This window comes from Vitis vinifera, chromosome 7 (assembly GCF_030704535.1).
Source record: "Vitis vinifera cultivar Pinot Noir 40024 chromosome 7, ASM3070453v1".
NCBI classification, from domain to species: Eukaryota; Viridiplantae; Streptophyta; class Magnoliopsida; order Vitales; family Vitaceae; genus Vitis; species Vitis vinifera.
The window spans coordinates 20375344-20393048 of NC_081811.1; the positions used below are offsets into that span (position 1 = coordinate 20375344).

At 34.0% G+C, this 17705-nt stretch overlaps 1 protein-coding gene across 1 annotated transcript; it reads left to right on the top strand.

The window, feature by feature from the left end:
- Positions 1-7793: 7793 nt before the first annotated feature.
- On the top strand, positions 7794-8924 carry LOC132254077 (uncharacterized). The gene is made up of 3 exons (XM_059738286.1): positions 7794-8430; positions 8512-8661; positions 8776-8924. Exons 1-3 carry the CDS (start codon positions 7920-7922, stop codon positions 8904-8906), a joined length of 792 nt encoding a protein of 263 aa, XP_059594269.1. The 5' UTR covers positions 7794-7919; the 3' UTR covers positions 8907-8924.
- Positions 8925-17705: the final 8781 nt, after the last annotated feature.

Below are 17705 nucleotides of genomic sequence, written 5' to 3' on the forward strand. Positions count from 1 at the left end.
AATGTAGAGGTAGAGTCAGATAGTGAGATAGAAAATGTAAATGTTATACAAGAAGATATTTTACTAAACATTGAGACAGTAGAAAACCTATACAAAAACTCAGAGTTAGTAAATATAATGTTAGAAGAATTTAGTAATCCAATATTACTAGACGAACAAATGGATCAAGAAAACTTTGCTAATATAATGTGTAACAACTATACAGATGACCAAATAATAGAACAACTCTATAAAACCAATTTAATCAAAAAACTTATGGATATAGAAATGATAAATCAATTTACTATTCAACCAAAAGTTAACGAAAACATAGAAATAATCTCAAACGAATCAATAAATACAATAAATGAAGAAAAAGAAACTGTAAATGTAAAAAGTGAAATAGTAAAATATAATAAGTCGTATAGCAAGCCAAAAGGACCTCAATGGAAAACTAAAACAGAACCTTCTAGTTCTTTGCAACCAATATACGAATATGGAACAATATTAGATATAGATAGTGCACAAGATCTTAGAAAAACCATAGAAAATTGGGAGCAATCTTTAAATTCAGCAGGTGTGGTAGTATCCTTTGAAAATCAACAAGAAATTTATGAATTTTGTAAAAGCACCCTTAGAGGAACTGTACTACAATTTTTTAGAAACATGGAACAAGAAAACAGCAGTTATTTTCAAGAAGTTAGAAATAATTTTAGCATATCTGTATTTATAAATCTAATAAAACTTTATTTTTTAGGAACAACACAAGAAGATGTAAAGGAACCTGCAATATACCTTCATAAGTTAGAACAATTGAAATTATGTAACCTTTCATATATAAGAGAATATGAACAAAAATTTAGGAAATATGCAATCCTTGCTAGAGTAGACAGAACCCCTGAATATTTAAATAAATATATATTAAAAATACAAGGACCAGTAGGACTTAGATTATGGAATGAATTTACAACCTCCGAGTATAAAAACTCTCCTTATATAGGTGCTAGAATAGAATTTGTAAAAAATTGGTTAGAAAGAGAATGTGTAAGCATAGGAGAAAGAAGTCAGATAAAGAAACAAGACATAAATCAACAACTTTGTAGAAAATTACATATAAGAGAAAATCTAGATATAGGATGCAGAGAATATAAGTTTAGAAAACCTAAGAGATATAATAAATTTTTAAGAAGAAAGTCAAGAACCTTTTATAAAAAACGACCATATCATACAAGGTATAAAAAACCTGGAAAGTTTTGGATAAAAAGAAAAAGAACCTCAGAAAGAAAAAGACAGTGTAAATGTTATTTGTGTGGTCAGGAAGGCCATATAAGACCTGAATGTCTTGAACTTAAAAAACCATTAAATGAACGAAATAGAAAAACCCAAGTAAAAATAAACCTAATAAATGAGTATCAGCTAGATAGTGAAGAAGAAGAACTTATCAGTGAATTAGACTTTGAAAGTGAAAATTCAAGTGTATATAGTGTAGAAGATAGTGAAAATGAAAAAAAAGAAATTTGTATGATTATTGAAAAAGAGGAAAATCAAGCTAAGAGAACCCCTTTAAATTTAGAAAACCTTGTACAACCTTTAGAAAGTAAAATAAAACCTTATAATATATGGAAAGATTTACAAATAATAATCAAAGGAAATTTTCAAAAGGAGAAGAAGATAGTAGTTCAAAAACTAAGGACACAGAAGAACACACAGAAGAACCAAAAAGTCCTGTAAAAGAACCAATGAATCCTGAAAAAATAACCATACAAACAATAGAACAAGTAAATATGGCAAATAAAGTTAAATCTATTATTTTTCCAACAACAATTAAATTAAAAACCATAGAATTAAAGGTAGACGCAATGTTAGATACTGGAGCCAGTAAAAACCTTTTATTTGAAACCTTAGTACCTCAAGAAGATCAGCAAACATTAGTTCAACCAGTAGAATTAATCCAATACAATCAACAAAAACTAATACTAACCAAGTATATTTCAAACGTACCAATCATAATTAATAACATAACCTTAGTATTACCTCAAACTTATCTTGTACCTATTATAAGTTTATATCCTTTTATTTTAGGTTTAAATTTTGTACATTCTTTACAAGGAGGGATAACAATACAAAATAACCAAGTTAGTTTTCATCCTAAAACCACAACAATTGTTTATACAAACATAGAAAATGTATTAAATAAAAATCATAATGTAACATCTCATCAAATTAGCAAAGTGGAGGCACAAAAGGATAGCATAATTAATGACTACTCAGAACAATTAAGAAATGCAAATAGATTAAAAACCCTTATATTAGAAGCAGAAAAAATAGGAATTATAGGAGAAGACCCACAAAAACATTGGAATAAAAATAAGACAACCTGTAAAATACCAATTAAAAACCCAGATTTAACAATAAAAACTGCAGATATAGCATGCAATCTTATAGATACAAAGGAATTCAAAATTCAAATAGAAGAATTGTTACAGAATAACCTCATAAAACCAAGTTTCAGTCCCCATAGATCCTCAGCCTTTTTAGTTAGGAACTATAATGAAGAAAAACGAGGAAAAGCTAGGATGGTTATTAATTATAAAAGATTGAATGATAATACATATGATGATGCCTATAAAATTCCAAACAAAGATTCTTTAATTAATTCTATTCAAGGATGTAAATATTTTTCTCAGTAGACTGTAAAAGTGGATTTTGGCAAATCAGATTAGAAGAGGATAGTAAACCATGGACAACGTTTTCATGTCCTTGTGGATTATATGAATGGAATGTAATGCCATTTGGACTAAAAAATGCTCCTCAGATATTCCAACGAATGATGGATAATATTTTTGGAAAATATTCTTTTGTTCTTGTATATATTGATGATATTCTTGTCTTTTCATATACTCTTCAAGAACACATAAAGCATTTAGAATTGATTTTTGAAAAATTAATTAGTCATGGATTAATAGTAAGTAAAAAGAAATTGAAATTATTTAAGACTCAAATAGAATTTTTAGGATTAGAATTAGAGGATGGACAAATAAAATTACAAGAACATATAGTGCAAAAAATAAATAATTTTCCAGACAAACTCGAAGATTTAAAAACCCTTCAAAGTTTTTTAGGATTATTAAATTATGCTAGGCCATATATTAAAAACCTTAGTAGATTAGCTGGACCTTTTTATCGTAAAACAAAAAACACAGGGCAGAGATATTTTAACCAAGAAGATATTAAACTTATACAAAAAATAAAAGAACTTGTGAAACATCTCCCAACCTTGCATTTACACTTAGAAAATGAATATAAAATAGTCCAAACTGATGCTAGTCAAACAGGATGGGGAGGTATACTTTTAGCAATAACTAACATAGGAGAAGAAAAACTTTGTAGATATTGTAGTGGAACTTTTAATGATTATCAAAAGAACATTAGCTCTACAGACTTAGAAATTGAAGCAATAATATTAGTCTTAGAAAAATTTCAATTATTTTTAAACCAAGAACAATTTACTTTAAGAACCGATTGCGAGAATATTAAAAAATTCTTTGAAAACAAAAATTCTTCAAAACTGTCCACCAAAAGATGGATAAAGTTTCAAAACTCTTTAATTGGTTTCAAACCTAAATTTGAACATATTAAAGGAAAAGATAATATATTAGCAGATTGGTTAAGTAGACAAATAATTAATAATGTCAATAATACTAATGATTGATTTCATGATTACAGGAACATGGCTCAAAGAAAACCCACGAAAGCTAGAACCTTTCAATATGGAACCATATGTCTAAACGAAGTGTTGAATCCAAACCTAAGGTTTAACTCTTTATTTTCTCAAAACCTTTTTGAAGAACATAAGGTTATTGTAGATAATTTTTGGTCTTTAAAACCACAAAGTTTTCCGAACCAAAATTTAAAATACGCTTATGGAAAAACAGTGTCAGCTTTAGCCCAACATTTACAAAACCTTCAAAACCAACTGATTGCTTTAGAAACCCAAAAATTCCAAAACCTCAAAATCCAAGAAAATCAAGAAAAACTGATAGAAGATTTGAAAACCAGTACAGTGTCAACCAATCAAACCAACTGTTCAAACAGTCAACCTGAAGTAATTAGTTTAATTAAGAAATCAGCTCTTCTGACTGAACAATATGAAAGGCTTGTTGTTAAAAATATAATTGGAGTTGATAACTACTCTTTCGTCAAAACCTTTTTTCTACAAAACCAATATAACAAAGTGTTTAAAAATCAAGAACTTTTGTATAAACATTTTAGAACTAAAAATGACGGGATAAAAACAAGGCATATGGCATATCACGACCCTGAATTTTTCTTTGTTATATATTTAGCTTATGTAAATATGTCTGTTGTAAATAAAGAAAATTTTGATTTAGTACCGCAACTTATGGATCAGGGAATTTTAAAAAAATGTTTTTATGAACCATATATCTCAAATCCCTGAAAATTTCCCAGAAAAATTGAAAGATATTTTAACTTATCTTTTTAAAGCCGAAAAATATATAGATATTTCTTTTGAAACCATTCCACCTTTATTTCAACCCGATGGATCAGTAGTACCAGCCTATCATCATGTATATATAAAACATAATAAAGAACCACTCATCCCTCAACAAGAACCAGAATGGGAAATGACCCGTTCAGATGAATTTCCAGAATTTTTTACTCGCTTTAGTGCTTTTCAAATCTATGATCTTAGACCAACTCGGAATAAATTATTTCATCTCATTGGCGAAACAAAAACCATGTCTATATGGAGAGTAAAACCTTTAGAACACATCATTGTTCCAAACCCTTTTATTACTTCTGAAGAACAGGATTTTATAACCGAACTCAGTGTAGATATACCAGAACCATCTTCCTACCTCAGCGATGACGCATTATTTTGGGACAACCTGGACGATGAAAGTTATCATAATCTACAAAATGCAATGGAAGGATGATGTCAGCAATGACGACAATGAAGCAGTAAATGCGTCTTCAACTACAAAAATTAAATATGGCAGTACAAGTTCAGAAGCAGTAAAGACATCCACAAGCCACGTATTATGCATGTAATAAAAAGAGAAGAAAAGGACAACAAGAGAAAGAGAAATGAAGGAAAAGAAGAACGGATGAATAAAAGTCACAAGTCTCAAAAGTCTTTGTATTTATTACTAAACCTCTGAACAACGTAAATATTCTTCCTACCATCCAACCACTTGAAATTAATTCTCACCTGTATTCTCACCTGTCACTTGTAAATGCTTTGCCTATAAATTAGTGGTAGTAAAAGAGAAAGTGTGCTCGAGAAAGTGTGTGCAATAGTGTGCAAAGTTGTCTGTAAAAAGAAGCTCCATCATCTTCAGCTTTGTAAATTCATCAGCAATCAATAAGAAAGTAAGAATTTTCTGTTAAATTTTTTTGCCTTCATTTAAATTTCTGTATTATGTATTTTTCTTACCCTTAATACAAATTTTTAGAAACCAATTTAATATGTTCAATTAAATTATATGGAAAAATTTAATTATATCCATAAGTATACAAAATTTTCTTTTCTAAAAGATGATTTTGAAAATAGTGGACTATGCATAGATGGTCCATTGCCTAACAAATCAATTCTTTATAGTAGATTAATAGTTTAACATGATACCATAATCTTAGTTCTGTGCAAGGCATGACTTTTAATGTTATTGTTTGTTTATTTTTCTCATTAATTAAGTCCACATGTGAATTCAATAACATCGAAATTCAAAAAAGGCGACTTTCAAGGAAGTGTAAGGGTTATAATTGACTTGATAAGTGAAATAGCATGATATACATAATTGGACCATTAATAAAAGTTTAAGCTTTTAGGTCAAATATTTTTGTACCTTAATGTTGGTTGCTTACTAGTTGATAGTAAAAAAAAAACAAAAACAAAAAACAAAAAACTAGCAAGCAACGAAAAAAAATAAAATGATGATGTGTTAGTTTAAGACCATATTTCATGGTGTCGTCTTAGTAATGTAGTTTATTATTATGCCAAAAGACTGGAGGGCACTAAACAATATTGGTTGCTTACTAGTTGATGATAAATAAAAGCCAAAAAAAAAAAAAACAAAATGATGTATCACAATTTATTATGGGTGTTGATTTTTAAGCTAAATTTCAAATTAGTGTCGAAGATGGAAATTATTTATCCTTTGGTTTTCTTTACCAACTATTAGGAAAAACCTATAACTACAATTCAAAATAGGAATGCTATTTACTTTTTTTTTTCATGTCTGATTATATTCATAGGGGTGTGACATTGCTTTTTTCCTTTTCCCCTCTCTCTTTTCCAGTCAAATTTGGAATTTATTTCCTTTCTCTGTTCCAGTCAAATTTGGAATATGAAAATGAAATTTCAATTTTGCATATTATAAAGAGGATTATGGATTTTGCTTTTCGATTTTTTACTTTTTGTTTCATCCGTACAAGACAATGTTTTTTCTTTTTGGTTAGCAAATTAGACATATGAGAGTAGAAATCAACGAAAAGAGGCTTCGGTCATTTTGTTTCTTCATGGTTGAGTATTATGTTCCTACTTCATTTGCAATTTAATTATAAATATGAAAATAAATGGAAAACATTCACTTTATAATATGATTACTTCTATTTTTTTTTTAAAATTTCTTATGTGGTGTTTTCTGTTTTAACTTAATTCTAAATTGAAATTAAAATGAAGTAATGTTTAATATTGTTAAGTATTAAATTGTTTATTTTTGTAATGTTTTATTTATGTTAAACATTAAAAAGTAAATAAAAACTAATTTGTTATTTTTTTCATTTAGAAAAAATTAAATATTTTAGTTTTTTTTATTTAGCAAAAAAATTATAATAATTCATAAAAAATTAGAAAAACAAACAATCTAAAATCTGAAAGTAAATTGCTTTCAGCAAAAAAAAACTAAAAAACCAAATACCTAATAGTTTTACTCCTTTATTTATTTACTTTACAAATGACAAGACAATGGGATTGACTAATATGAAAAATGAAATTCTAAAGTCTATTTGGGACAAATGCTTTAAGAAAAGTGGGGACAAAGTGCAAGAGCTAGGCATCTTAAAGATTACGTTCTTAGAAACCAATAGTTTTCTTTACCAACTTGGGAAAAATCTACAACTACAATTCAAAATAGGAATATTATTTACCTTTTTTTTTTTTTCATGTCTGATTATGTTCATAGGGCTGGTATGACACTGCTTTTCCTTTTCCCATTTCTCTTTTCCAGTCAAATTTGTAATTAATATGAAAATGAAATTTCAACTTTGCACATTATAAAGAGAAATATGGCTTTTGCTTTTCTATTTTTACCGTTTATGTTCCATAAGTACAAGACAATGCTTTTTTATTTTCGATTTTGGGTTTTTTTTTAGCTTGAAAATTATATATATGGGAGTAAAAATCAGTGAAAAGAGGCTCCTGTCATTTTGTTTCTTCATGGTTGAGTGTTATGCTCCCACTTCACTTGCAATTTAAACTATAAATATGAAAATAAATGGAAAACTTTCACTTCTATTTTTATTTTTTTTTATTTTTCTAAAACTTCTTAGTTTTGCTCTTTTATTTATTCACTTTACACAAGAGCAAGACAAAGCAATTGAGTAGCATGAAAAGTGAAATTCCGAAGTCTATTTGGGACAAATGCTTTAAGAAAGGTGGGGACAAAACCCAAGAGCTAGGCATCTTAAAGATTACGTTCTTAGAAACCAATATGATTTGATTAGTTGATTTTACCTGCATGGTTCACTCTTCAAAAAGCAAGGAGCATCATTTATGAGATGTGGACCAAGGTATCTGGCTGCCTTCAATTTATTTAGAGGAAGCGTACCTGCAGCATTCTCATAGAGTTGCAGTTAATTGACCAGCTCTTTCTGTAGACCGTTGTCTTCTTTGTAGTTGTTGCAAGATAAAAAGAGGCATGGAAATTGAAGCTGACGAGGCAGTGAGGAGAGATTTATTCAATAATGCCATGGAAGGCAAATGGGATAAGGTGGTGAAAATATACCAGGACGTGCCCTGGGCCAGCAAAGAAAAGATCACTACAAGTGGAGAAACCGCACTGCATATAGCTATCTCTGATTGCAAAGAAGATGTTGTTGAAAAACTACTGGAGACTGTAATTGGTATCAGTGCGGATGTTCTACGCATACAAAATGCGAAAGGGAATACCCCTCTCCATTTGGCAGCTTCAATTGGAAATGTTTCAATGTGCAGAACCATTGCTGGTCGCTATCCAGAAGCGTTACGTGTTCGCAACGAAGAACTAGAAACTCCTCTCTTCTTGGCTGCTCGCCATGGCAAGATCAAAGTTTTCTTTTGCCTGCTAGAAGCGTCTACAGTCGCTCGCATTGAAAGAGAGAATTATCTCCCTTATCGGAACAAAAAAAGTGAAACAGTTCTTCACTGTGCCATCACTGGAGGACACTTCAGTAAGCATTTGCATCCACTCATCATAGTCTTTTCCAAACATGTGTCCATTTTAATAGCACTTGTATTCTTGTGATCGACAGAATTGGCATTTCTAATAATTCAACTGTATGAAGATCTTGTTAACCTGATTGACGAGAAAGGATTCAGCCCTCTCCATCTATTAGCAGATAAGCCTACTGCTTTCAGAAGTGGAACTAAACTCAGCCTGATGGACAAAATCATTTATCCATGTAAGTTTTCTCAAACAACAGCTTGGACGGCCATCAATATGACCTATACGTACTGCATACGCACCCTTAATTTAATTTATATTTGGATGTTGAACTCCTGTATCATTCTACAAGGTATATTTGTCCCAGACTTCTACCACCCACTGATTTCTGGAGATGATAAGAACTCCCAGAACCAAACACATGACAAGTACAAGAGAGAAACACAAGAAGGTATTGTTTTCTTTATGCTGACATTTGTCTAAACATGTGTGAATCACTTGTGGAATGCAATATCATGAATCTATAAAAATTTCATTAGCATCAAATAACTTACTTTCCAAGCATATGGAAATGTTAATATTAATTGTGACATGTGGCTGTATTTCATTATAAGCCAGGTTCATGCATGCTTCTAAAAGAACAGATGTGACAAATGTATATTTGGTAGTTGATTAGTCTTCAGAATAAGTAGACGAAGAAATGCAGATTCATACCTACATGTAACTACTTACAAGCCTTTTACAATTATTCTCGTGTTTAGCCATTCTTGCAGTTATAGTATTCAACATTTCTAGTTACTGATATTATTCAAACAAATAGCATCAGATTTCCGTATTTGTTTTGGGTGCAACAAGGTCAGTTTTGTTAGGAAATTAATCTAGCAAATCTTCTATATAAAGAAGATACATTCTGTATATAACAATTTCCCCTTTGTATTCCCCTTTGTATTCCTAGATTGTAGTTAGGTTGATTGGTGATAGCTTAATTATAGGAGAGACTATTGTGTAACCAAAGTTTACTTGTTGTATAAATACATCAATTGACATCAATGAAATTCAATTCAGCCAATTCTTCTTCTTTTCATGGTATCAGAGCAGGGACTAATTAAAATCCTGACTTTATTGTAGCCACACTATACTTTCTCGTGCAACAATCTCTCATCCTTTGGCCACCATGGTTGATGAAAGGAATCCTACCTCTTCTGGAACATCAAAACCAGACTCATCAAAGATGGAAAAACAAGTCGATTTCTCTGTCCCTCCATCAGATGCATCAAAGTCTGATATCTCAAATCCTTATTTCACTCATCACTCAGATCATCCAGGTTTTGGTTTTGATTTCCAAACCTCTGAATGGATGTACTCAGCTTGGCGCAGAGCCATGACCTTGGCTTTAAATGCTAAGAACAAATTGGGTTTTGTCAATGGCACCATCAAGACGCCTTCAGAAGAAACTCATCCTGATGACTATGCAACTTGGTCACGTTGCAGTGATATGGTGCATTCCTGGATTGTCAACACTCTCAATCTTGACATTTTAGACTCTGTAATCTATTATGTAACTGCTCATGAGGTTTGGGAAGATCTTCGTGAGCGATTCTCTCAAAGCAATGCACCTCGCATATCTGAGATCTAGTGAGAAATTGCCTACCATCGACAAGAGTAGCTTTCTATCTCGGTTTACTACACAAAACCCAAGAGCTTGTGGGATGAACTGGCCTCGTACAATGATGCGTTAAGCGGAGCACAACAGGATCAACAAAGATTGATGCAATTTCTAATGGGGTTAAATGAATCCTATAGTGCAATTCATGGGCAGATACTTCTCATGAATCCTCTTCCCTCTGTCCGTCAAGCATATTCCTCTATGTGCTAAGAAGAAAAACAGAGGCTTCTTAGTGCGACACACACAGCTATAGAGTTTAACTCCAGCACTGCCATGGCCATAAGGAGCAATCAAATGAAGAACAACTCTGTTAGGAACGCAAGGTCAGATCGTTCAGACCGCTCCTACAGTGGTTCACAAGATTCATGACAGTTTGATCAAGACAAACGTCGTTCAGGATCTTCCAGAGGGCAAACTTAGTGCACCTATTGTGGGAAAATGGGACACTTTATCGAGAAGTGTTATCAGCTGCACGGATATCCTTTAGGACACACAAAGGCAAGAATAGGTTCCAATTTTAAACGCCACAAGAATACTTCTATGGCTAATCAAGTTTTTGATGGTGCAAACAAAGATGATGGGAAGTCGGTGTTGACTGGAATCTCAGAAGCAAAACTTCAACAACTCCTATCCCTTCTGAATGACAAAGATGGAGGTACAAGTTCTCAGGCAAATGCAGTTGTAGCAAAACTAGGTTTGTTTAAAATTTCTTCACACCGTTGGATCATTGACAACGACACAACAAACCATATCTCTTCATCTCCAAAGTTGTTCTTATGTAAAGATAAAAATATTTCATTGCCTCCAGTATTGTTACTTAGTGGAGAAAAGGCTAACATTGTCGCCAAGGGGTTCTTGCTGTTAAACTCTGTTTATTATCTGTATGATGTATTATGTGTACCTACATTCAAAGTCAATTTAATGTCAGTTAGTCGTCTAATAAGAGGCCTGAATTGTTCAATAACATTTTCCCCTCATTGGTGTGTTTTGTAGGATCTGGCTACAAGGAGGATGATTGGTTTGGGTAAGCAGTGTGATGGATTGTATCACCTAGAGGCGTTAACGACAAAGAAAATCGAGACCAATTCTCATTCATCACCAAACTGTCAACCAACCTGAAACCTCACCACTTCATCTATTGATCTATGGCATAGCCGTTTAGGGCATGTTTCCCATTCTCATTTGAGTTTCATTGCTAAGAACTTTAAAAAAATTTCAATTCAGTCTAATAATGATTTCCCTATTTGTCCTTTGGCAAAGCAACATCGTTTACCTTTTGGTACTAGTGAAATTTCATCCGAAAAACCATTTGATCTTATTCATTGTGACATTTTGGGTCATTATAAACATTCTTCACTTTCTGGTGCACATTATTTCCTTAGTATTGTTGATGATTACACACGCTTTACTTGGATTTTTCTAATGAAACACAAAGATGAAGCACAACCTCTTATAAAACGTTTCTTTAGTTATGTTTCCACTCAATTTGCATCTCATATCAAATTTTTTCGAAGTGACAATGGTGGAGAATTCCTTTCGCTTCAATCCTTTTTCAAAGATAATGGTGTTCTTTTCCAGCACTTGTGTTTACACGCCCCAACAAAATGGGGTGGTGGAACGCAAACACCGCCACATTTTACAAGTTGCACGAGCCTTGAAATTTCAAGCTCAACTTCCTACTCAATTTTAGGAAGAATGTGCACTCACCTTCGTCCATATTATCAATTGCTTACCTTCACCCGTTCTCTCCTTCAAAACACCATTCAAACACCTTTACTTGAAACCACCTACTTACTCTCACCTCCGTGTGTTTGGTTGTCTCGCTTATGCTACCAATGTCCATGTCTCTCACAAATTTGATCACAATGCCATCGCCTGTGTATTGGTTATCCCGTTGGACAAAAAGCATACAAATTGTTCAATCTCTTTACCAGAAAAATATTCACCAGCAGGGATGTACGTTTTCATGAAAATCACTTTCCTTATGCTTCCTTCGAGTCTGTCCTTCCTACTTCTAATTTGGGCTACTCTTCAGGCCTAATTCCTACTCCAATTCATGACCCAACTCCCTTTCACGTCACTAATCCTTCTTGCCTTATCCCTCATCCCACCATAGACTCTGTTCTCTCTTCTTCTGTCACACCCAATTCAGACACACTCAATTCCGTCGTAGCCATATCTTTACCCATAATTTCTGATATCCCCTCCCTCCATGATGAGTAGCCCACTGTGAATCCAACTCTAGCTCTCCTCAAAACATACACTCGCTGCCCTAAGAATGCTCCTGCACCTCTATTGGAAATCCCAACGCCTCCTTCTCCTTCCCCATCTGTTGAGACACTCTTACCAACTACATAATCCATTCCTTCATCACCGTCCTTGCTTCTATCTTCATCCAATCCCTCTGACCCATCCCTAGCTCTTCCTAGCCTGCCACAACCAACCCTAACCAAAACACTTCGTCGCTCTAACAGCTCCCATAATCCACCGGCGAAACTACAGGATTATGTATGCTTTCACATCACACATGTTTGCTCCGACCAATCTCCTTCCTTGCTTCCAGGTCCGACTAAAGGTACACGTTATCCTTTGGCCAATTATGTTTCATATCATTGTAACAAGCCTGAACATTGCTCTTTTATAGCCCAGATTAGTTAAGTCACAAAACCCAGAAATAATTCCGAAGCCGCCGTCCATCCTGAATGGTAGGAGGCGATGCGGTTCGAATTGTAGGCTCTCCAGGCCAATGGTACTTGGACTCTCACATCTCTTCCAATAGGGAAGACGCCAATAGGTTGTCGGTGGGTTTATAAGATTAAACACCATTCCGATGGATCAATTGAGAGATACAAAGCACGATTAGTTGCCAAGGGATTTACACAATTGGAGGGTGTTGATTATCAGGATACCTTCCCTCCCATTGCCAAAATCATCATAGTTCGTTATCTCCTTGCCTTGGTTGCTACTCGAAGGTGGTCACTTCACCAATTAGATGTTAATAACGTCTTCCTTCATGGCGATCTTCATGAAGAGATTTACATGTCACCGCCATTAGGGCTTCAAAGACAGGGAAAGGAAAACTTGGTGTGTCGATTACATAAGTCACTGTATGGCTTGAAGCAAGCATCTCAACAGTGGTTCTCAAAATTCTCAGAAGTTATTTGAGCTGCAGGGTATGTTCAATCTCGACCTGACTACTCTTTATTCACCAGAATACAAGGCAAGTCCTTCACTACCCTCTTGATATATGTTGATGATATTTTGATTACTGGAAATGATTATGTGAGTATTGCTACTATTAAGAAATTCCTGCATAGTCAATTTCGTCTTAAAGATCTTGATGATTTGAAGTATTTCCTTGGCATTAAAGTATCTTCTTCTAAGAATGGGATTTTTATTTCCCAACGTAAGTATGCTTTAGAAATCATTAAGGATGAGGGATTGTTAGGTGCAACACCTATTGAAACTCTTTTGGAGTGAGGTTTGAAATTGTTTGATAAAAGTGATTTACTCAAGGATTCGGATCATTATAGGAGGTTGGTTGGTAGATTGATATATCTTACTGTCTCAAGGCCGGATATTACATATTCTATGCATGTATTAAGCAAGTTTATACATCAACCTCGTAAGCTTCATATGGAGGTAGCACTTCGTGTTGCGTGCTATCTCAAGAATGTACTTGGGCAAGGATTGTTTTTCTCCTCAAATAGTGATTTCGGGTTGCGAGCCTATTGTGATTTAGATTGGGCAGGATGTCCAGTCACTAGAAGGTCAACCACAAGTTACTGTGTCTTCCTTGGCCCCTCATTAGTCTCATGGAGATCTAAATGTTAGAAAACAGTGTCACTTTCTTCAGTTGAAGCAGAATATTGTGCTATGACAAGTGCTTGTTGTGAGTTAATTTGGCTAAGATACCTTTTCAAAGATTTGGGAGTATTGCATCGAGAACCTGCATTGTTGTACTGTGACAACAAAGTTGTATTGCATATTGTAGTAAACCCAGTCTTTCATGAGTCGACCAGACACATTAAAATGGATTGTCATTAAATCCGAGATAAGATTCAAGATGGATTCGTTGCTACAAGGTTCGTGAACTCTGCACATCAATTGGTGGATGTATTGACTAAAGCTCTGGGAAAAGAAGTCTTTACTTCTATGATTCGCAAGTTGGGAGTACAGGATATTCATTCTCCAACTTGAGGGGGAGTGTTAGGAAATTAATCTAGCAAATCTTCTATATAAAGAAGATATATTCTATATATAACAGTTTCCTCTTTGTATTCCCCTTTGTATTCTTAGATTGTAGTTAGATTGATTAGTGATAGCTTAATTATAGGAGAGACTAACGTGTAACCAAAGTTTACTTGTTGTATAAATACATCAATTGACATCAATGAAATTCAATTAAGCCAATTCCTCTTCTTTTCAAGTGTGATCATGTGTAGCTGCTCATTTCAAATGTTGTTGGGATCATATTATCCAAACAAACCTTTGTCAAGACTCCTTTAGTCAACTGAGGTCCTAAGGGATATGCATTTACCACAAAAGTACATAGAATATCAAACTACAAAAACTTATATTGTCTTATACCGACCCAATGTTCCCTAGTTGCATGCTAGAAAGGGAAAAAAAAAATCTGTCATCCTGAAAATGAAGACGGAATTCCCACGTGAGTTCAAATGAAGTAGAACCATTTTACCAATAATCTTCCAGATCAACACTTTGCAATAAAAAGGTTTCCCAAAATCTGGTTCTAATTTGGTTGAAGCTTAATGTGAGACTACAAAGCCCCCTTGACTCTGATTCATGGATACTCCCGTGTTAAGCTCCTTTGGGTGGAAAAAGATTCATCCTCAAGTCTAGATTGCTATTTTACCATGATAAGGGGAAAGAGCAGAAACCTTATAATTATCAAGAAGCTCAATTTTGTATGCATTTTCACCAATCTGTTGGAGTGATATGAATGGCCCATTAGCCATAGGTTTGAGCTTAGCATATTTTTTAGGTGGAAAGCATTCTTTTCAAAGATGAACCCACACCAAATGAATAAACACACATTCACCATGTTCCTTCCATTTTACGTACAAGAAGGGCAAGCACAATACAAGGACTCTTACTTCCTCTTATCAAGACATCAGTAATAAGTTCATCTACTTGTCTTTGTAATTCTTCATGCTTCTTAGGGCTCATTTTGTTATGCTACTTTGTTTGGTAAAATAACCATAGGTATAATAATAATGTGATGTTGAATATCCCTCATTGGTGGAAGGCCAATTTGACTATCCCCTTGAATCACATCAAGAAATTCTTGAAGAAAACACTTCACTCTGTTACGTAGCTCATTGTTTTCTTCATTTCTTCTAGGACCACAAGAACACAAGTTTTATTTCCCATTTTCAACTTCTTTTTACATTCAGATTAAGTTAGCAAGTTACTTTCCTTCCCTTTTTTAGAAGGTTTAGGGTAGCTTCTAATTTAGCAGGTCTCCATCTTTGACAAAGGAGTATATGTTCTTATACCCATCATGCAAAGTTCTTCTACCATATTACCATGGTCTCCCTAAAAGCAAATGGCAAGCATCCATAGGAACAACGTCACACCATGCGTCATCTTTATAATTATTTACAATAGAAAATGACACAAAAGCAGTGTTTTCTTACCTTTACCCCATTCTCCCTTTGAAGCTATGAAAGTTTGTGAGGATGTAGATCTGGCTATGTTTTAATACATAACGTCTCCATCATTTAAGTATACACCACATTTTGAAAGCTGCTGCCACCATCAATAATAACATTACACACCTTGTCATGAGAGGTGCATCTAGTATAAAATTACTCTTCTGTAGCTAGTCTTCTTCATCTTCATGGCCATTAGTTAGATTTCTTTGCATGATAAGAGATTCCCTTTCATCAACATAAGTAACTTCTTCTTCTTCACTCAATGGCAAAGTCCGAAGGCAAAGCGGGATCAGTGATGAGCTTACCTTCATTTTTTGCTTTTTTTTTTGGAGAGTTCAAGTATAAAATTTCTAATTTTGAGTTCATAGTCAAGTACGATGCTCTCCACATTTTTTTTTTTCCTTTATTTTTTTCAATATAAATTTTTTGGGATAGGATGGTGTTAAAGTGAGAACTGGTGGGGGAAAGCAGCCTGGGATTATATGGGTTGAGTACCCCCCGCTCCGTTGGATGAGGCAGATGATTTGGATTATCGTCCATTTGGAATTCCCTTAAGTGCTATTTCCCTGAACACAAGTAAGAGGCATAACCTAACTTTCAATCAGTACTAGTTGCAACGAACAAAGTCTAATTGACCCTTCATCGACCCACCTTTCTTTCGGAGGTAAGTAGTCTCTTTATGCTACGGTGGGATTGCCGTGAGCAGTAAATTAAGGTTTCAACCTTTCCTTACCTACACACTAGGCTATCCACTACCAAAGACAGGAGCTCACCCTTGCCTTCATCTTAGTTGAACCAAGCTATCTTTATCTACGATAAGACCCTCGTATAGCCTCTTTCTCTCAACCCACCTTGATTGAATTTTGGGAATTTTTTATGGCCCCCTCATCATTGTCTTCTTCCACCAAGGTGACAATTATACAATTAGGACATTTTAAAGCAATATGTCCATATACGTACATGAGACTTGAAACATTTTTGATGAGTTTTGCTGCTAATTATAACTAGCTCCAGCCTCCACCTTCATCCTTTAGAGTTATTTCAGATGTGGGTTTCACAGTTACATTGCCTTTGTATTGGAGATATGTCCTTGACTACAAGATCTATCTCAAGGTATAAGCTAAAACCCATTGCCCCTTAATTCCTTACGTTGCTTTTCTACTTTAAGAGTAAGCTTTTGCACATGCCTCCATATGTCCAATAAGGATCTAATTGGATAACATTATCAATTTTAGGTTTCAAACCCCCAAGAAAATGAGCTATGGTTTGTTCTTTAGGTTCAACAAGATCACATTTCATTATGAGATGATCAAACTCTGTTGTATATTATTCTACAGATGGCTCCTTTTGTTTGAAGTTATAAGCTTAAGGAAAACCTCTTGCTCATAATTGTCTAGAAAATATTCTCTCAAGTTCTCTTTTCTTTTTCACCCAAGTCATAATCTTCCCTTTCCTTCACGAGCCCTTTGATTTTCAAGATTTTCCCACCACAAAGAGGCATATTTGGAGCTTCTTTGTAGTCAAATACCCATTCAATAACATGAAGCTAATCAACAAGATCGTCTGGCTGCATTTTGCGCACAAATTCTAGGATATCAACTTTAACATCATGTTTAAGAGCCTTGTAATGTTCTAAACATTGTTGCAACTGTAGTACTTGCATCCTTAATTCTTCCATCTCAATGTCACAAGCGTCTCTTTCATGAGTAGGGCCTTCTTCTTCAACATTTGTGTGCGACAATGATGACCAGCCATGAGAACTCACGACCTAGGCTTTGATACCAAATTGATACTAGAATAATGGAGAAAATAGAGGATAAAATTACAATGAACTCCTTAGGGATACAAAAATCACTACCCTTTGAGTCCACTGAAAACTTGGAATTCACCACCTAATGGAATCAACCAAAGAGATACAAAGTTCTCAGAGAAAAGTAC